We start from the raw sequence: 20,230 nt of genomic DNA, 5'->3' as shown, positions 1-20,230 counted from the left end.
GTATACGCAGTAAATCCCATTATCAATACACAGGAATAAGATTAGTCAGCAATAATTGGATTTATTGAACCAAGTTAGGACCTCACAAATTCTATCATTCATTCTGCCTGCTGGGCAATATGCATTCTGTTTAACAAATCACTGTATCTGCAGTGTTAAGCGATGCTATATGAGTGCATACACAACTGGATTAGTGTACTGATAACCGCCTCGCCAATAGAATTCATCATGTGCTGAATTCTCTGCTCGGCTTGTTGTTAATCGCACATACCTCAATTGGCTCAAATGCACCTTACCTGAATGTAAAATGATTCTAATGAAGGTAAACAAATCCATATATTTATTCTGGAATATCACACGAATGCAATTAGGTGGGCTGCTGTCAGACTAGATCCGAGTGCTTCTCTTCATCTTCCTGCGTTTGTTTTTCGTGCCTCGCCTGCTTGTGAAGTGTAAAGTTGTTAGTTCTGGAAGCTTGTTAAGCACTTTGTCAGATGAAACACTGGCAACCTCCGAAAGCTGTCAAAACAAATGATCTGACGATCCGAAAGCGCTCCACAAACCTCATTCACAACCCTCCTCTAAGTGAATGAGCCGCACTGGAACACACCCAAAGGAGATACTTTCATGAACATTTTCGAGGTCAAGATTACAGCTTGTACACATTGACACAAGGCTGCAGCACAATACATGAACGTGACGTGAGAACCAATGGTGTTGCTTTTTTGTGATTCTTCTAGACGTTCAACAAGGGGAGATTCAGACGCAGAGGAGCTCCAGGAAAGGTAATCCCCTTTCCGAAAAAGACGGCGGTCCTGTTCTCTCATTTGGTGTCTACGGCTGCATATAAAGAATGTCAACATCCCGTTCACCTTTGCATTCGTTGAACAGTGCACCTATAGCGCCGGCATAACGCTACTATTCTCCCCCTCAGAGGAGCTCTTAATAACCCCATGTCAACCCTCCTCTCTGATTTATGTGTAATCTCTCGTTGCATTGGACGAGATCACAGCCATCTGTGCTTTCCTTATGCTAATTGTTCTCGGCGGCTTAGCGCCCGATACCTCATCCTGACTCCGATACGGAGCAGGGGGCGGGCCACCCGAAGGCGTCAGGAGGGCTGTGAAGGTGCCTTGTCTTTTGTTGTCTAATGAGGCCTCTTATCAGACTGATGAGACCGTTATAGATGAGACGAGCGTCTCCGGCACCTCCCCTTTGTCCTCTCCATTCATACCCGGCGCCATTAATCAAATAGTCAGAAACGGACATCAATTGAACTGTTTCTCCGAACATCACGGCGGCGGCGTGCGTGCGAACCCCGGTCCAGGGTTCCATTTGCCGTCACCGTGTTAATACGACTGATTCACCGCGTCGTCTTGACAACGCTCCCCAGCATCCTCTCTGGCCGGTGTGTGTTTAATTGCAGATCATATCAAAGGGTCGCTGTGCGGCAACAGCTCCTGCTCCCTGAACAGCGAGAACCCCTACGCCACCATCAGGGACCCCCCGGGGCCCGCCTGCCAGCACACGGAGAGCGGCTACGTGGAGATGAAGTCGCCCTCCCACCGCGAGGTCCCCTTCGGAGGCACCGCCACCCTGCTCGGGAGCGCCGGCAGGAACGTCTACGACGTGGGTGAGTGTGGGCTGGGGTGGGGCTCCCCCTGGTGGACCAGAGGGGAGGTGTTCAGCATCAACATCTCCTGTGAGTGGCGGATGGTCCGGCCCTTGTGCCCCGTTTGGCCCTCAGCCCCATCAGGCCTCAGGAACAGGAAGTGGGCACTTCCGCTCTAATGCAATCTTTGGGTGTTTACACAATTTAGGGAAGTATTGTGATCGAGTGTTAAAACTCTGCCTTTTGTAGCACACTTTGAAACTTAAAACTATCTGTAACAACACTTTATATCTCGTTATCTCTCCCCACCTCCAAACCCCATCCCTGTCTCGCCCTTCTCCAAACTCCAACTCTTGCCTCCCCCATCGCCCTCCCCCTCTCCAAACCCCATCCCTGTCTCCCCCCTCCCCCTCCCCCTCCTCCAGAGCCCACTGTGAGTGTCCTGCAGGGCCCCAACGGCATGGCCACCGGTTTCTCCCAGAGCCCCTACGACCTGCCCCGCAGCACCCACCTCCCCAGCCACTACGACATCCTGCCCATGCGCCACAGCCCCACACACACCCCGCCGCCGGCCGCCCCGGAGAGCCCCAGCTCCCTGCTCTAGGAAGGGGGGGGGGGGGGGGGGGGGGGGGCGTGTGGTGGAGGGCCTCTAGCAGAGTCCAGGCTGCAAATAACGCTCCAACTACCCAACCCTGTCGCCAAGGGCCGTCCATTCCTCTCCCCTTTCTCTCTGTTTAATAACATTAAGGTGCTGCGGGATGGAGGCTGAGGGATAGCTGCGGCTCCATCCCGTCCGTTCTCGTTGATTTACTGGGATTCACCCGCACTCATTTCACGGGCGCGCGGCGGTGGTAAAGAAGAGACGGAGCCAGCGAGGGAGGACGGCAGGGGGGCCGTTCTGTTCTGAGGAGGAGTGCCGCACACCAGCAATCATGCATCGAATTAAAATGTTCCGTATCATTTATTGTTCTGCCCAGATTCTTTATGGACTTTCGGACACAGAATATAAATGTTACAAACATTGTGGGCAGGGAGATAGGCCGGGCTGGACTTTTTCTTACAGGGGAAATACAATCCTTATATCCATTTGTATCTCTTGGTGCAGACTTTGTATTTATACGCGTCAAGCATCCACACCGGCCCTCGATATTGATGTGGGGCTCTCAAAAGAAATCAAGCCAAAAGACTTCACAGCGAAGAAAAGAAAATGTTGCAAAGACATACCTGTCTACTAGTTGTAAGCACTGTTTCATATAGTACAATTGTTTTTGATCGTAACGGTGACATGACTCTGATGATGACATGCCCTGCGTGGAGGACTAATGATGGCTCTGAATTCAAGATCCAAACAGAAAGGAACGAGATCAATAGCTAAGCTAGGCATGAGGATCCATTGTTGTTTAACAGTGATCTCTATGCCACGGGTTTGTGTGTGTAAAGCTTGCCGTTTCAAGGGAGGTTGTGCATTCATGAGCGTTATCCACTGTTACCTTCATAGGTGGGATTCGGACAAACAAAGGATTTCCGATGTGCCGTTTAGTATTGTATGTCCAGGTATTTTCTTTGTTTTAATCAAATTGTATCAACATGGGTGTTGAGGTGGAGTTTTGGTAGCTCTTAGGTTTGTATTTATGCCATTTTCTTCATGTATTGATTTATATTGGTAATGGTGAATTTTGTTAATGTGAGATTAGAATACTAAAAAAGATATATATATATATATGCGCATGAGATAATGGGTATCCAACAATGTAGATAACACAATTTATCTTGTGCAATGTCATTTGTGCAGTTTTTTCAAGTGCTAAAACTGTTCTCTAAAGGTCAGGAGCGAGGCGGCCCGTCTGGAGTCCCGGTTACCCTGTGTGATAATTACAAATGGAACTATATATAAAAAAGAACCATGTGTAGTATATTTTACATTTTGATGAGGCTTACCTTTCTACTGCTTTATTGAACCTATTCGTTCACTATGTGAATTCCATCTCACCTCCTTGTAGAAGCAATAACATGTTGACAATCGACCCAAGGAGACCGTGTCCCCGGGGCCGACCCAAGGCATCCTGAGACCACCGCAGTAACTTTATAAACCCATGTTTGACCGGGGAAAACCTTTTGTTCCCTCCACGGAAGGTGTTACCAGTTGCTGTCGGTGCAATGCTGCTTGTTGTTTTTTGGTATATACATTAAAAGAAATGTAAAGTCTCTGCTGGCAGCGATCACCCAATTACCACCCCCACCCTGGCTCAGGAAATTAACAGATTCTCATGAAAACCAAAACCACACACAAGCACATACATATGGAAAAATGAAAAGAGAAATGAAAAACGAGTCAAACGTCACATTCATTGTATACCGACTTTATATTTAAGTGGATATGACGGTGCCATCTGTGGGTCCACATCATGGGCACCACCACTTCCACACACGGACGCACACAGACACACACAGACACACACACGCGAGTGGTGCACCCTTTCCTAGGCAGATGGTCACGGTACAAGACAGAATTTAAAGTCTTTCCCTAGGCACTTGTGAAGCCACTTACAATCAGAGAGGAGCGCTTAATGTTATCACCGTATCGCCAGCAATCAAAACAAGGATGCAACCAAAAATTTAATCAAAATCATACATGTAGACATTAACTGTAGTGCGTTCTTCGTGATACAGATGCATGCTTTGCGGTCAGTGCAAATTAAAAAAAGAAGGGGAAGGGGGACACAACAGGTTGTATTTATATATGTATATATATATATATATATAGATCTAACAGTCAGCTGCAGCACACCACACCACACACACTCAGAGATAAAGTGCAGCCTGCCAACAGTTCATACCTAAAACAAAATGGAGTGAGATGGGTAGAGGTCCTCCAGGTGGGAGGAAGCAGCTCTGGGCCGCGTCCAGCCAGACAGAGTCAGTGTGAACCCAGCGCACCACGACAGAACACAGCAGCCTTCATTCAAGTGGGGGGAGGGGAGGGGGGGAAACATCGCGGCAGAGCGAGGCTTTATTGCCGCCGTTGATCCTGAGCAACCAGTAGTGTTGTGCTGTTAACATTCGGGAACGTTGACGGCCGATTCCCGATGTGGCTATACACGGGCGACTCGTGACTCCGGGAAGGAGCGGTGATGACTGAACCCAAGTCGGTGAGGGTGAGACACGAGGTGTCCTAGTATGTCTGGACACTAACGTTAAGCCATGGCAGCCGCTGTTCGAGTATAGGAGAAGTAGTGGTTCCACCAGTCGAGGCTCATAACACCTCTATTGTGTTCTCAACCTGCTCTGGATGCAGAACAGCGTCTGAACTGTTCCAACGTTGGGTCAATGCATAATGGGTCGTTCAATATTTTTCAGCCATTTCTACTTTCCAGAATTAAATAGGGTTGTTCTACTTTGAAACCGTCGAGGCATTGTGTCTGATATCCCTGTGCAGGCTTGAAATGGGCACAGTACGAGTCTTGTAAAACCCTATTGAACATGCACTTGACTACAGACGGTCCAGGGTCCCTCACACAGCAACCGGTAAACTAAGAACATTCAGATCGTAAGAGTGAATATGTATTGCGAAGAATAATAATTAATAATTATAATTTGTTACATTTCAAAAAGAGGGTTTGAAGTTGCACCGCTCAGCACAATCTCCACGACCTTCGAGTGCTGATTAAGGACATGGCAAGGTCAATGGCCTGGCAACAGAAACATGAGGCAGAGAGTGAGACAAGCAAATCAAAGAGGTACACAGGCAGAAGAGAGGGGATTTAAGCGGTGGCATCCCAAATCATGGTGCCATCGGGAGACGTGATTCGAAAGGAAAGTGTGTACGTTGAATGGATTGCACGTAGAAAGTTCAGTGAGCACGGAGCCCTTGTCCTTCCCCACAGTACAAAAAGAAAGGAAGAGAGAAAACCAATAACCCGACGGCCACGTGGGGGAAAGCTGCGAGCCAAACACGACCTCCTCCCGCCGGGGACCACGAAGCCAGAGAGAAGACAACACGTCAGAAGCCGAGTTCAAGATCACAGATAAAACAAAACGCTAAGATATACCTAGGAACAGCGTGGAGTGGATTTGATGATTAAAACGTTGCTAAATAAAAGCTTTCATGGCATGGGGAGAAGCTGCGTAATTCTAACTGCAGGTTTTTTTTTTTTTTTTCTTCTTCTATTCTTTCCGTTGGGATACAGGGCATCAACCACAGCCGCCCCGCCGCTATCTGCTATCAGCGTGCCAGCTGGATCTCAGCGCCGCTGTTGTTTATCGGTGGTAGTGGTGGTGGAGGAGGAGGAGGAGGAGGAGGTGGGGGGGTGCCGGCTCTTGTTGGAATGTGGCTCCATGCGTCCTAGATGCTTTGACAGCACTGCATCTTTGGTTTGTTCTCCGTGGGCTGCACCTGGATGTTGACCACGTTGTTGCTGGGCGACATGTCGTTGTCCCGCTTGTCCGCCATCTGCTTCTGAGACACAATGTGGTAGATGGCTGTGGGGGGGGGGGGGGGGAGGGGGGGGGGGGGACAGAGAGAGACACAGAGACCACAGTGTTAGTGTTTTGGAAACATCCCATTTACATTTGGTCCTTTAGAGGAGGCTTTGATCCACAGTGACTTCCATGTTGCGTCGAGAACAATCAGCGCACACACACAGAGGAGAATGGCAGAGGATTCAGCTCTATCTTTTATATTGATTTCAGCTCGCATAATCTACTCTGGATAACAGAAAGGCTTACGTTATGGAATTACTTGATAAGATCCGATAGCCCTCTTGTGTGAAGATTAGCGTGACTTGAGATTTGTTGCGCTCTACCGCTTCGGTGCTGAAAAGGGGCTGGCTTGTTCTGAAGACCTCAACTGCAAATCATTATTGCTGCCACGTCCTGTCAGAGCCACTGTGACTGTGCGACTACAAGGACAGGTTGTTCATTAGCCTTTTAAGATGCATAATCCCCGTCAGGCCAGTCACATACAGCCCCATGATATAGAGTAAACCTTTGAGCCTCAACGTTAGTGTGAGGACATTCCTCGACAGACTCCTCTGTATTTACACACTGTATCTACCGTAGTAATTAAAGGCTTTCCTTAAAAGCAACTGCTCTGAAGAGGTGCCGCAATCAGGCAGTGATCTACTCCCAGCCAAACGGTACCGGGTTCAATCCCCAGTGTCGGACTACGATGAAAAATCCTCTGCCGATAACAAAAGAGTGAAGTAATAAGTCATAGTAATGGAGTGGAGCATGATGGAGAACTCACCAGTGAGTATGGTTTGGAATGCCGTCTCCACATTAGTGGAATCCAGAGCTGAGGTTTCAAGAAATGAAACGCCATTTTTCTCTGCAAATCAAAAAAGAAAAAAATTGAATTAATCCCAATCAGTCAACATGTGATACCAATGCCCTGAAGGCCTTCAAAATGACAAAGTAGCTGTTAACCCCCACATAAGATGACATTTAACATTTCCAAATGCAAGAAAAAGTTCAATAATAACAACTAATCACAAAGAAGCTCTACTTGCTCACATCCTGAAAACTGTAATTTTTTTATGCAACACAATAACATAACCACCCGCTTGGAGACAAAACATGTCTGAAAGCCATGGATGGAGAGCAGGTGGACACCAAGCGGCCCACAACGGGGCCACGGCTACACGTAGTAGAGGCGGAGTCTCACCCGCAAAGGCTCTGGCCTCGTCCGTAGGCACCGCCCGCAGGTGGCGCAGGTCGCTCTTGTTGCCCACCAGCATGATGACGATGTTGCTGTCAGCGTGGTCCCTCAGCTCCTTCAGCCAGCGCTCCACATTCTCGTAGGTCAGGTGCTTGGCGATGTCGTACACCAGCAGCGCGCCCACCGCCCCGCGGTAGTACCTGGGGAGGGGACACAGAAGAGACACTCATTGAATACAAACGACCGGGATCTGAGCAGTCCAACAGGGGAGGAAACCAGAACTGGTGGTCGTTTTTCTTCAGGAAGTTAAGTTGAAGAAACTCAAGTCACGGTTATCTCAACTTAACTTAACAAGTTGATTTCCTGAAGAAGAACGACAACCAGTTATGGTTTCTTCAACTTAACTTAACACCTTACGTTCCTAATGAAGAACGACAACCAGTCATGGTTTCTTCAACTTAACTTCTTGATGAAAATGACAACTAGTTAGGATTTCTTAAACTTCTCTTCCTGAGGTAAGGGTTACCAACTCGTCTGGAAGGCGAGTTTGCCCGAGAATACGTACGCTGAGGTGATGGCGCGGTACCGCTCCTGGCCGGCCGTGTCCCATATCTGCGCCTTCACCGTCTTGCCGTCCACTTGGATGCTGCGCGTGGCGAACTCCACGCCTATCGTGCTCTTGCTCTCCAGGTTGAACTCGTTGCGGGTGAAGCGGGACAGCAGGTTACTCTTCCCTACGCCAGAGTCCCCGATCAGCACCACTGGGAACAGGAAGTAGACCGTATACCTTTTATCTCAGCATTTGATACTTCCATATATTTTGGCATCATTGAATTGCTCATGACTTGTGCATGCGTGTTGGCAAATCAATTATATGTCTTTGCTTCTTAAACTTTGTATAGGACTTTAATTGAGGTATACGGCCATCCTACCAAATGTTTAGCATTTCATTTACATTCCAGAAGGGAATTACTCCAAACTTCTATTTAACTAACTTTTAGATTGTGTGCAAGTTCTGTAAAATTCTATGACAAATATTTAAGTTGAACATTTAGTTATATCTATATAAATAGATTGGTACTTCATACATCCCAGAGGAATGTGACCTTGACAGCAACACACGATAAAACAAGGTAAAAAAATACAAACAAATCAAATTAATGAGAGTATCAGTTTCTTTGATACCAATACCGAGTGAATTAAAGAAACTGATAGTCATTTATTTTATAACTATTGTTACCTTCATTTATTCCTTTCCTTAATGAATAGCAGAGGTTGTAAATGGAAGGTAAACTTGTATACAACAAGCAAACGTCGATAAAAACCATGTAACCTGTTACTCGTCATTTAACTCGACCAATCAGGATGCCAGGTTGCTCCACATCATTTTAACTTGACCAATCAGGACGACAGCTCGTCTCCACATACTCGCTCGTGACGAGGGAACAGGAAGTGTCCTGCTCTCTATAAACTCGTTTGACTTATTTGTTTCACAATATAAACAGAAATGTATATAGATATATAATAGTTATACACAGAGCTAGGTTTAACAAACACGATAATACACATTTAAAGAAAATACCCCCAATTGCAAAAAGACCAAAAAAAAATCCAATACATATGTTCAACAAAAGGCTTTATCGAACTTGTTCGAAGGTATACCTTTAAATATATTATAACAAATAACATTCCCAGCCATCAGTCGAGCACCAGTCTGTTGTTTGTGGCCCTTAAAGCGCAGGGACGTGTGGAGACATTTACATAAAGACTATAGTCAGGAGTAAGTGTTCCACAGTGGCTGCATAGCACTGTGTGTCTCCTGTAACCCATCCATCTCCACATTATTCGGTGACAAACTGCCCCACTGGGTTGATCTAACCAGCTGTCGGCTGTCATGTCAATGTCAAACGATAACCACCAAGTTTAAGACAAACAACGTTGAGGCTATTTCACGGCCTTGCACCATTTCCGTATTATTTTACATGAAGCCATGGAGGGCATATTTATGGACAGAAAGGCCCGGACAAACGGCCTCATATGCCTTTTAACATCGTTGAATTAAGCTATCATCAAAGCAATGATAACTGGAATCCCGATTCGGACTCGATAAACCGGGATCGTGAATACACATAGCAGTAATCTTGGGGAAAACACCCCTGGTATTGTCGGGCTAGCCCGCTAGCCGTGGAGCTAGCCCTTTCCGGACTGGGTTTAGTTACCTTTAAACAGGTAATCGTACTCGTCATCTCGCGTCCCCATTCTTTTCACCGTCTCTCGACCGTACAGCGATACTGAAGCTTTCCACAGAATAAGTAGTGGGGGTAAGGTGGAGCAGAAGTGTCTCCTTCTTCCTCTCAAAGCCCTGTCAGATGGATCTTTAGTGTTAGCCGGAGAGCTAGGTTAGCAGGGGAACGTGACCACGCCCAAACGGGGCGGCGCGTCTTCATACAGACACTCTGTGAGACGCCTTCAGCTAAGCGTCTAACTAGTGGTTGTATCTTTTGTCTTGTGAGTTTTGGTAGACATTGTGACAACATGGAGATTAGGTCGTGCAAGGATACGAACAAATTATATATTTTTCGACGGATTATTTTTTTTCTTTGGGTGGGGGGGAAGGGGTTGATGACAGGTCGATCCGTCCATCCAGTGTAATCTATGTTCTGGAGCAATGCACTATCAATGTGCACAATACGGCTGATGTTCGACCGTTTATTTAAGTCGTAGCTTCCAATTTATACATTGCCCTTAAATACAGTCCTAAGCTAAGTAGCACCCAATTGTCTTTTGCCCGGTCATCAATGTTGTTTTTTTTAATCTATTTGTATTTCCTTTTACCATGTGCAATCGTACAGTACACTCCCACAGAAACAACACAGGCATAAATGTCCTCGAGGGCAGTCCTTGGATTTTGGCCTCCCCTTAATTTCACATATAGTTCCTATTGTCAAAAAGTAAGACATAAAAAGAAACATGACCAGGCGACACTAGTCGGACTGGATTTCTGCATACCTTCCAGAGGTCTCTGTCTGAAGATGCAACAGTTGTATCTGGCCAAGAATGAGCTTGTCCAGGTTCCCTATGTCATCCATAAGTATGAACAGGAATGCTAGAAATCTGGGGGCTGTGATGGAAAACAGAAGGATTCCAGGTTGCTTGTGGTCCCAACGTTGGACCACTGCAGCCAGTGGACTGCCGCCCCGCTACAGACACGATTAAATGCACGCCGGCTGTTCAACCATGATAACAAGTCTCTATACATCTCGTTCCATTGGCACCCTGTAGCTGTCAGCACTAAGTTAAAGTCCCTTATGCTGGTGTTCAGGGTCGCATCTGGATCTGCACTACCCTGGTCCTACCAGACTGTCATACTTCATTTCATTTGTGAAGGGAAATTCAAATTTGAACGGAAGTAGGCCTACTTAGGCGGGCGTTGCCAGGCTAGATCTGCACAATGTCCACTCCCTGCTAAGGTTCACAAATGAGCGTTGACTTTCCCCTGTGTAGAAAATCACTCACATGTTGGTCACTTCAGACAAAAGCTTTGAATAACAGCTATATTACAAAGTAAATGTAAATCCAGCTTTGCATTGCCGCATATAAACATGCAAAAATTCATTTAAAGATTCACATTCTTTATTCAAATCGATTACCATACAAAACTTAAAAATAAAACCCATCCCTCCTATCTAATAATGGCCGTGTCGGGGGGGAGAGTGCCAAACAGCGGAGCTTGTGCGCTGGAAGTAGCGCGGTTTGCTCTTGGAGAAGATGACCTCCAGCTTCGGAGGCTCGCATACTCCAAAGTAGGTATGCAGATCTGGGGGGTTGAAGTACTGCTTGGCGATGGCATCATGCAGATTGAGACCTTTGAAGAAATCAATTTAATAAAATATATAAATGTTATAATTTCCGGTTTTAACATCCAAAGCTTAATGAGTTTGTAGGATAGAATAAACACGACTATAACCAGTCTGTCCTGCCTTCTGCCCATGACGGGACTGCTTTCCGTGGCGCCATCTCGTCATCAGTGGAGTCATCGCTGTTTTGGTCCATCCCATAATCCTCAGCATTATTGCTTTTAATAAGTGTTTTGTTGCCACCCTTTGGTGTGATTCTGTAAGACTGAGGGGATAGCTGTAGGGGACAGTCACCGACATGTCCGGTTTACAAGGGTTCAATCAGGGGTTTAATACATTGATGAACTCGATGTAGTAGAAAAACTATTAAAATCTCTATATTTGTGTTAGTGTAGTTCATCATTACCTCGACCTCCATAGTGATGTTCAGGGCAGCAGCCGTCCTTATGGGGGTCTTAAATTCAAAGCTCTAGGAAATGCAAGGGTTGATTGGCGTTATGCTCCACATATATGCAAAGTGTTGTCAATTTAGGCAGGTTTTCTTCTACCCACCCACCTGAACATTATTTAAAGCAAACGAGCATGCCGCCATTTTCTGCTTGGCAGCTTCTGTCTCTCGGGCAGCGTTCTCAGCAGCCAACCGCTGCTGCTCTTCCTTAATGGACCAAGAGGTCATCCAATCAGTTGTCAGAGTTCAAATCAGTGTTCAATTTCAAAAGTGGCTGCATTGTTGTAGAACGGCTAGTTTCATATTATTGGAATCTCTCAACTCAATTTCAGGAAATGGTACAGAATATTGACCCCCATTTATTAATATACAACAATCTACACACAAACATCCACATTTGGTTGTGGATGATATGGGAAAGTATTTTAAGGGCTCACCCTCCATCTCCTTTCCTCAAGTTTTTTTTTCTCTTCCAGCTCTCTCCTCTCTTCTCTCGCTGCACTCTCCAGCTCACGCTGCAGAGCCTTCTCCCTCTCTGCACGCTCTCTGAACGAATACCAAGAAAACAAAGTCACTAACAGAGTGAATACCAACAATCAACACGGCACTGAAGAATATTAGGCTCATTGGCATGATGAGGATCATGATGATACAAAATGAATAACCGTTCAGCAAGAGCTTTTCTCTCCTGCTCTAGCTCCTTCTCCATCTCCTTCACCCGCTGCATCCTCAGTTCCAGCGTTTTGCAGGCTTCATCCAGCTTGCGATCGCGCTCTACCTCCTCTTCTGCCCGCTTGGCCACCAGCTCCTGCTGCCACTTCTCCTTCAGGAGCAATTCATATGGAATAAAAATGATTAGATCCATCTTTTAAATCGAGTAAACCACAGCTCAACTCATTCTATAGGTTGCCACTTTGGATGCACAAAAGGCACGCACACACACACACACACATTTACTCTTGAGCAAAGATATTATATTCTAGTGAACATTTAGGCTGCAACAACTAGTCCTCTACTGCAATGAGGTTTGGTAGAAACACATTCACACCATTCAACCTTCTTATGACTGAAAGTCTTACGTCTTTCTGGATCTTCGCGAGTCTGGCCTTCTCTTCCAGCCTCCTCTTCTGCTCCACCTCCTCCTGATGCTTTACGGCAATTTTCTTCTTGGCCTTTTCTCCTGCCATCTGTATGAAGACACGTTAAAAGAATGACATACCAAGAGCGTAATAAAGGTAAGTACATCCAATAAAATAAAGAATATATATTCTAACGCATTGTGCCTTGGAATAATAGCCACACAATCATTAAGCTTTCCAAAATTAAAGTATCCTTCATATAATACAATACATAGCGACCACGTTACAAACCTTTTTGGATTTCTCCTCGGTCCAGGACAGTTTCTCCTCGATTCTCTTTTTCTTCTCCTCGTCCTCCTTCATTCGGGCATCCACCACTCTCCTCAGCCTCTCGTCCCTCTTCCTGTAAGAGCAAACACATGACTTGGACCTGAGGTTCACCTACAAACCATGAGGCAAACCATGAGGCCCTGGAAAGTCCCAACGCAAGCTTCTGAACTGTGCCGACCGTTTCTGTTCCTCCTGCTTTCGTCTCTTCTCTTCCTCCATCTTCTTCATATTCTCCTCTTCCTGCTCCTGCTTCTTTTTGAGAGCTTCCAGTAGTTCCTTTGACTAGGGGGAGAAGAGTCAGAAGAAACATGTCTACCAAAAACGGGTGAAAGTGATGTTAATCAGGACTGCAAGAATATAAATAGGTTGTGCTAATTTGTGAGAATCCACAATGTTTCATTTAATATTCACACAGAGTCAATAACATAAACAGGTTTGTGTAGTTCAAGACTTGAGTCTCGAAGTTGTGTCTAATCTTGGGCAATACCTGCCATTTCCTCTGAAAAGAAATGGGATTCAAATCCTAAAGAATAGCTCCGTAAAATATTTTAATGGAGGTTGCCATTTCATAACTTATATTATTTTTACGGATTAATTGAAAAATAACGATGGTATAGCTGTATTGAATCAGAAGTAGGAAAGATGGTTCCAGCCAATAAGAAGAGGGGAAAGGTGAAAAAGACACAACTCCACTAACTAATCCACTAGCATTAAGAAAATGCCATCAGACACACTGTGGCTCTAACCCTTCACTTGCCACAAGACCAGGGCCGTAGCACCAAATCCTGGGCCCCTATACTATAGGTACTGATGGGCCCGGGGGGGGGGGGGGGGTCCGGAGTGACTGTTGACGGGGGGGGGGGGGGGGGGGGGGGGGGGGTCTTTCTCTTCTGCAGAATCAGAAGCACAAGAAAACAAAAGACTGCCTTCGCCGTTTGAGTTGTAGTGACTGCAAAGATTTACCCAATGATTTAACACTCTGAACCAATTCAGACAAAATCAATACCAGTTTAATTTCTGTGCTTTGCCGTTTTTTCCAAGACAAAGCAGAAGAGACCAACCTTTGCATTTATCTGGAGCGGCGTGGTGTGTTTGATGAAGGACTTGATCACAGTGTTGCGCCCCCCAGACGTTGGAGTCCTCATGAGCCTCTGTTTCTTCTGTGTACTCTGGAGGAAGGCTTTCTTGTTTGGCCTAGTCACCTGGATGAATAGGCAGGGTTAAATAAAGGGATGGATTCCCAATTGGGCCACCCATGCCAAGAATGTCTGAACTCATCCCTGCAAGACCCTTTGGATAAAAGCCATTGGAATGAAAACACACACACACACACGTTCTTTCAGTTCAGGTCACTATAACGATTCGTTTGTTTGTTTCGTTACGTCAGATTACGTCATTTGAAAGGGAATCTCACAGGTGTCTGCCTGCCCCCCCCCCGCGAGAGACGGCCCTGAGCATAATTTAAGCGACTTCTAGGCTCTACCCCCCGTGAAAATCAACAAGATATACTATATAGTACAACCAAATGTCCCACCAATATTTATACCACTTGCCTACTCTCTTTATGTGATTCATGGTTTTATATTTATAATTTTATTTTACTTTACATTTAATTCTTCATAATTCAGGAATTACAGAACTTTCATGGTCATAAATAAAAAATACGAACTGCAGTTTAATTTCTTTGTTTGTTCTTGAATTGACGTAGAATGGAGCAAAGACTCCTGGGATTGGGAAATGCGTTTATCCAATAAACAGATGGAGGTCAAGTCTATTTTCGGAAATGTAGGGGGATATATGAGTGGCCCCACGTCGAATGGTATGACCTAAGATACGTCAGACAGAGAAAGCGTGCAAATTCGACGGTACCACCTTGTCATTCGTTTACCCAGGTGCCATGGCAACACCATTGCTACCTCTCATTGGCTGAATCTTTGAGAACGTTGTAGACTCAATCATAATAAGTCGCGGGAGACGAGGCTTTGTTCGTTTGTATATTTTATTTACGTGACCATATTTTTGTTTTATGTTAAAAAACAAGAATCAAAGAACCAGTTCTTCTTGTTTTGGCGAACCAGTTCTTGTCGTTCACGTTCGGGATTCGTTCGTTGTGAACGAATCGGTCGCGAACGACTCATCCCTAACACACACACACATACATACACACTTTAACCTTACCAATATACTTTTCCTTGTAGGCGAGAGCTTCTTATTTGGGCTGTCCTCCTGAATGTCAGGCGATTTGCGTTTGACACCAAGGCTGCTATTGATGTACAGAAGAGGATGTTAAAAGCTCTGTTGACATTGCAAAAACTCTACTTTAAATTAAAGTTTATTACACACTCCAATTGGCACACAAGTGAATGGAATGAAATTTAACCTGACAGATGCTTTGACAGATTGAGAACAACGCACCATACTGAAAACATCTGCATATCAGAGATGCTAGCTACTTGCAATTTAAAGAAACAAAAACGCACAAACTTACCTCCGACTGCCTACGTCAGCTTTCTCTGTACTTCCTATGTCCATAAACAAACAAAAAATATACAATTCTTATCAGTACACCTAGGGGGCAACAGTGGAGCATCCAAGTGTCCGGAAATGCTTTGGCAAATCTACTAACCTGAGCCATTACTGGCAGGGACGCCTCTGACCTCGCTGGGGAGCGCAGGTAAAAGCAACACAGAGGGAGAAAGTTCAGCCCTCAAGCGAGTAACAGGCTTATAAGGGTCCACTGGCTTCGGCTCTGGCGTCTGCCATTTCAGATAAGCAAAGCAAACGTCACAATTGAATTTATCATGTCTTATATCATGCATCTTAAAAAGAGACCGTGTTTTACCACCAGGTGTGAGCGTGATTAGTCATTACAAGCCATTTCCAAATCGGCCCTGCCCTGTGACTCAGTGACATCCCAATTGGGAAGGTCCACCCAGATGAATGCTGGATAGATCAGTCTACCTACTGAACTGTAGCAACTGGCAACTTCAGTCCATCATACATATAGTTGGACACACCCACTTGATGTCACCAAGTATCACGCTCACAACTGATGATAAAATAGTGCCCCTTTAATATCCACCCAAGTTATTTTTTAAAGATATTTATTTTAATCTGACCTCCGCAGTAGCTTTGACTTCCTCGACCGCCGTTTCACCCTTATCGCTTTCCACTGATGGCCTTAAGCAAACCATTCAAATGTCATTTGTCTTTATTTGTTTAGTCCTGCACTAAGTCTTTAATCTATATAATAAAAACATATTCTATTTTCTGTTTAAATGATTTAGTATATTGGTTTACAAGGGTACATTTTTACTTGAGTCAAACATGTTGCATGGCTTATATCAGATCAACCACTCACAATTCTCTATCCTTCTCCACTTCTCCATCGGTCTCCATGCAAGAATCATCTACAACAGCAGCAATGAATATCATTTAGCAGATTCTTAGGTCAAGAAACTTTTTCTGGATCCAATTCATTAAGGAGCGTGTAGGGGTTAGGCTTTTACTAATGGATGTCATCAGTAAAGACGCTGTGGTTTTCCAAACACATCTGGCAACAAGACTCACCTCTAGCGTTGCTACTGCATGTCGTGTTGCCAACACGAGTCGATTTCTTCTTCAGGATGGTGCGCCTGGAGGTCCGGCGCATCATGCTGTGGCGGAGCACGGCCTTGGAGTAGCGCAGCTTGCTGGAGAGGCGCACGTTGGAGCTGCGTTGGGCCCTGCTGGGCGTACCGGCCATGACTATTCTGGTGGAGTTTCGGCCGGGCGACGCCACACACTGTGCAACCAGCTCTGCAGAGCGGCGGTCTGTGAAAGAGATTCTCACTGAGACCGTGGGGGCGGGGATCTCGCGCGGTGTGGGGATGGAGGAACACGCTTTGGGCTCGTCTGCTTCGACCTCTGTCTCAGCATCGGGTACCGCCGTCTCCAACTCCATATCTATGACCTCTGATTTCTCCTCAGCTACTGCAGTCTTCAACTCCTGATCTGCAACCTCTGGTCCCACCTCAGGTACCTGTTCTGCAACCTCTGGTCCCACCTCAGGTACCTGTTCTGCACTGCAGTCACTGAAGGCTGCTTCCTCCAGTGATGCATCAGCCACGGTTTGTTTGCGTCTGCGAGTGCTGCGTTTGGGCTGCTCGACAACCTGCCCTGACGTGCTGGCTTGGAGTATGCCCTCATCTTCGGTGATTAGGTCCAAGGGTTTAACAGTGGAGCCCCGTATTATGCTACGTTTGCCCTTGGAAAACCTGTATAAACAACAGCAAGCAAATATTAAAAGCAAATATTAAAATATAGGGCGTATACATTGCAACGTCACCTCGCACATTACATATACACCTGCATTGATTGCCTCCATTTTCATATTGGATTGTTAGTAGTTAGAGTTTTTTTCAGACAGTAGTTAATCTTCAAAAACTGTTGACCTGGGAAGACTGAAACTGCCACAGCGACTCTAATGCGAGACGTGGCAAAACGTCTCGCACTCTCTTTGAGCCAACTCAAACCGGCGATTAGTCACCAAAAATATCCTATATTGCATTCTGATATACAAGCAATTATACATTCTTAAAGTTTAAACAGGAAATTAATACGACATTGTTTTGATAACAAACCGTTTGCTGGATGAAGGTCCTCCCAGCGACCCCTGAGAGACGCGCTTCTTGCGGCCTCTTTTCTGAGACGGAGTTTTTGGCATCAATTCTGGAGGGGCACTCAAATCCCTGGAATCGAAATAATTTGATGTTTAGTTACACGAATCGGGACGAAAACCTTTCCCCTCTGGATTCATCTTAATTATAACGTCATCAAACAAGTTACTAATGAGTGAATCTCGACCATGAAAATGGGAAACTGAATCACCAAATTATCTCCTCTGCACAGCATGGGGTCAAACTTACCCAGTGAGCACGCGGTCAGCTTCTCGCTTGATCTCCTGCAGCCAAACACCGTGGACGTCGTCAATGTTACTCATGAACTGTTGCAGCTTCCTGTCAGACAATTCTTTGAGGGACTGCAAGATTGAGAACCTGAAGCTCATTGTGCAAACCTTAAAGTAATGACGACCAGAACAAGGCTACAAACAAACCCACAACAAACATACCCCAGAACAGTAACAGCGACCGAGGAGGGGCGGGGTTAGGGCTGGTTAGATATTTAAAAAAAACACCCACCCCTTCACATCAGAAGATATGGGTTTAAGGTTTAAGTTGATCCAATCCAATGTTAAAAAAAACGGTGACACAAGTAAAACTGACTAGCCCAGTTGTTCCAATGTTTCTCCAAGCAACATTGGCTTGGATCACCTTGATCCAGATGCAAAATTTCAGGATTACCAGTGCTGTAAATGGGCCAGACTACATATCACAATGTAGTCTACTGGTTATGTAAAGAACAACAGGTAGAATAGTCAGTCTGTCTTTTGTAAGATTAAAAGTGTTATTATTTGACGAGACAGAAGACAACACAATAAAACAATACAAACATCCCCTACCCTCCCATTTTTTTTATTTTATTTTTTTTATATTCAGAACCCTCATCTGAGCCACATCAAATGAATAACCAAACCAAGGATGTTCAGAGTTTTTCATTTCTGGAGAGACCATCTTTTTGAAGCCCTGCTTTTTGGATGTGGATCTATCTTAAGTTTGGTTTGTTTTGGTTTGGTTTCTCGTTTAAAAAGTGACATATAGGCATCATCATATTTAACAAGGAACAGCTTTTTTCTTTCCTTAAATGTGTTGAAAGGCTTAGTATGTAGCCTTACGTCAAATATTGAAGTATATAAAAAATATAGTTCCTTATTGCACAAAGTTAAAAGTTATATTACATTTTGTCCCTGAACGCCTACTCGAATCCACCCTTCAACTGGGATCAGGTTAATCCTGATTTTTGGGATCAAAGTTATCATATGTGATGCATATGTGATTTATACGATGGCTCATTGCATTCACTCAATAATAAAAATTTCAACAGGTTATCTCATAATTATGAGATAATTATCTCATAATTATGAGATAGTATCTCATAATTATGAGATAATTATCTCGTAATTATGAGATAACTGGTGTTCTGACCATCAGTAGTGATGCCAGATTGGGCGGTTTCCCACCCAATTGAGCTGCTTAGGATGGCCGTCTGCGGGTAAAAATGGGTAAAAAGGGTATTTGGGTGGGTTTTTCTGCAGATTTCTGGCCATAGAAAGCAATAGAATTTAGTTAAAATTGGGCGGGATTGGGTGCTTCCAGGTGGATTTTGAGCATTTTTGGGCTGGACATCATCAGTCTCACCTGGCAACCGTGCAGTTGCACTAGTCCCAGGCTTGCTGAGGGTTGCTTTCGTGATATAGATGTACGTGCGTATGTCACGCAGCTAAAATGTTGCTTGACCATTTTGTGTCAAAAATTGTCCTACGTACGCAGCTACGCGCCTGTGGCTGCGCTGGATTTAGGAGTCCCAGGAAGGAAACCCAAACGCCGCCGTGTTTGGGTGCATGATAGAGCTTGGATCGGGTTAGATTAAAAAATCTCGGATATAAATAACAATAATCGGGTTAAATAACTTCACATGGTGTGTCTGGTGTATGGCAAGCCGAATTGACATTTATTAACTACGTTTGACTATCCGGAATTTACATTGCAGATATCTGCAATTCAGTTTCGCCTAGTCAAAACTAACATCTCGGATATCCGCAACTACATTCCTCCTATCCGCAATTGTCATTTCAGATATCCACAAAGACATTCCTCCTAGGCGAAATGACGTCATTTTCGCCATTCATGTCTATGGGGTTTCTCATTGCGGATATCTACAATTCAGTTGCGGATATCCACTTTGTGAATTACGGATATCTGCAACTGAATTGTAGATATCTGTAATTCCAGTTTGAGATATCTACAATTTGATTCTGACTAGTCATAATTCCAGTTCAAGATAGCTTTAATTCACCTCAATTCAAGATATCTACATGTCCCTTTTCAGATATCTTAAATTAAGTTTTGACTAGGCGAAATTAAGTTGTAGATATCTCTAACTGGAGTTACGACTAGGCGAAATGACGTTGTAGATATCTCTAACTGGAGTTACGACTAGGCGAAATGACGTTGTAGATATCTAATATCAAGTTATAGATATCTTGAAAGGAATTTTGATTAGAGATATCTACAATTGTAGATATCTTTAACTTTCATTCTGCCTAGGCGAAACTGAATTAAAGATATCTTGAATTCGAGTTTTGACTAG

At 44.8% G+C, this 20,230-nt stretch overlaps 3 protein-coding genes across 6 annotated transcripts in view; 1 reads left to right on the top strand and 2 right to left on the bottom strand.

The window, feature by feature from the left end:
• Window positions 1-2,220, top strand: part of megf11 (multiple EGF-like-domains 11) — a 67,870-nt gene extending 65,650 nt beyond the window's left edge. For both annotated transcript variants that reach the window (XM_030366733.1, XM_030366732.1), the window contains exons 24-26: window positions 741-785; window positions 1,427-1,633; window positions 2,038-2,220. In XM_030366733.1, coding sequence (XP_030222593.1) covers window positions 741-785; window positions 1,427-1,633; window positions 2,038-2,216 — 431 coding nt within the window. In that variant the 3' untranslated portion in view covers window positions 2,217-2,220. The remainder of the gene's footprint in view (window positions 1-740; window positions 786-1,426; window positions 1,634-2,037) is intronic.
• Window positions 2,221-3,956: 1,736 nt separating this feature from the next.
• On the bottom strand, window positions 3,957-9,750 carry rab11a (RAB11a, member RAS oncogene family). Its single transcript, XM_030366802.1, has 5 exons — window positions 9,488-9,750; window positions 7,834-8,029; window positions 7,275-7,468; window positions 6,858-6,938; window positions 3,957-6,091 (listed from the first exon to the last, which is right to left on the bottom strand). Exons 1-5 carry the CDS (start codon window positions 9,525-9,527, stop codon window positions 5,955-5,957), a joined length of 648 nt encoding a protein of 215 aa, XP_030222662.1. The 5' UTR covers window positions 9,528-9,750; the 3' UTR covers window positions 3,957-5,954.
• A 1,129-nt stretch (window positions 9,751-10,879) lies between these two features.
• On the bottom strand, window positions 10,880-18,125 carry LOC115551174 (inner centromere protein A). 3 transcript variants are annotated; one of them, XM_030366754.1, is made up of 19 exons: window positions 17,890-18,125; window positions 17,605-17,712; window positions 17,037-17,238; window positions 16,553-17,003; window positions 16,344-16,392; window positions 16,102-16,162; window positions 15,609-15,738; window positions 15,471-15,504; window positions 15,161-15,245; window positions 14,044-14,184; window positions 13,161-13,264; window positions 12,944-13,055; window positions 12,653-12,760; window positions 12,239-12,396; window positions 12,011-12,119; window positions 11,682-11,780; window positions 11,532-11,594; window positions 11,249-11,402; window positions 10,880-11,133 (listed from the first exon to the last, which is right to left on the bottom strand). In XM_030366754.1, exons 1-19 carry the CDS (start codon window positions 18,027-18,029, stop codon window positions 10,955-10,957), a joined length of 2,487 nt encoding a protein of 828 aa, XP_030222614.1. In that variant the 5' UTR covers window positions 18,030-18,125; the 3' UTR covers window positions 10,880-10,954. The 3 variants fall into 3 exon arrangements, with proteins under 3 accessions (XP_030222614.1, XP_030222613.1, XP_030222612.1); XM_030366753.1 differs by having other exon boundaries at window positions 15,161-15,242; window positions 16,553-17,238; window positions 17,890-18,124; XM_030366752.1 differs by having other exon boundaries at window positions 16,553-17,238; window positions 17,890-18,123.
• Window positions 18,126-20,230: the final 2,105 nt, after the last annotated feature.

This window comes from Gadus morhua, chromosome 9, assembly GCF_902167405.1.
Source record: "Gadus morhua chromosome 9, gadMor3.0, whole genome shotgun sequence".
NCBI lineage: Eukaryota > Metazoa > Chordata > Actinopteri > Gadiformes > Gadidae > Gadus > Gadus morhua.
This window is presented reverse-complemented; position numbering and strand designations above follow the sequence as displayed.

What these genes read in the sequence shown, in the direction of transcription:
- rab11a (XM_030366802.1), bottom strand. Translation starts at nt 9,527, where the DNA reads ATGGGGACGCGAGATGACGAGTACGATTACCTGTTTAAAG. An exon ending in CGAGGCCAGAGCCTTTGCGG is followed by an intron (nt 6,939 to 7,274) that starts GTGAGACTCCGC and finishes TTTGATTTGCAG; the next exon opens with AGAAAAATGGCGTTTCATTT. An exon ending in ATTCCAAACCATACTCACTG is followed by an intron (nt 6,092 to 6,857) that starts GTGAGTTCTCCA and finishes CCCCCCCCACAG; the next exon opens with CCATCTACCACATTGTGTCT.
- LOC115551174 (XM_030366752.1), bottom strand. Translation starts at nt 18,029, where the DNA reads ATGAGCTTCAGGTTCTCAATCTTGCAGTCCCTCAAAGAATTGTCTGAC. An exon ending in CTACAAGGAAAAGTATATTG is followed by an intron (nt 14,185 to 15,160) that starts GTAAGGTTAAAG and finishes CTATTCATCCAG; the next exon opens with GTGACTAGGCCAAACAAGAA. An exon ending in TCGCGAAGATCCAGAAAGAC is followed by an intron (nt 12,397 to 12,652) that starts GTAAGACTTTCA and finishes TTGCTCCTGAAG; the next exon opens with GAGAAGTGGCAGCAGGAGCT.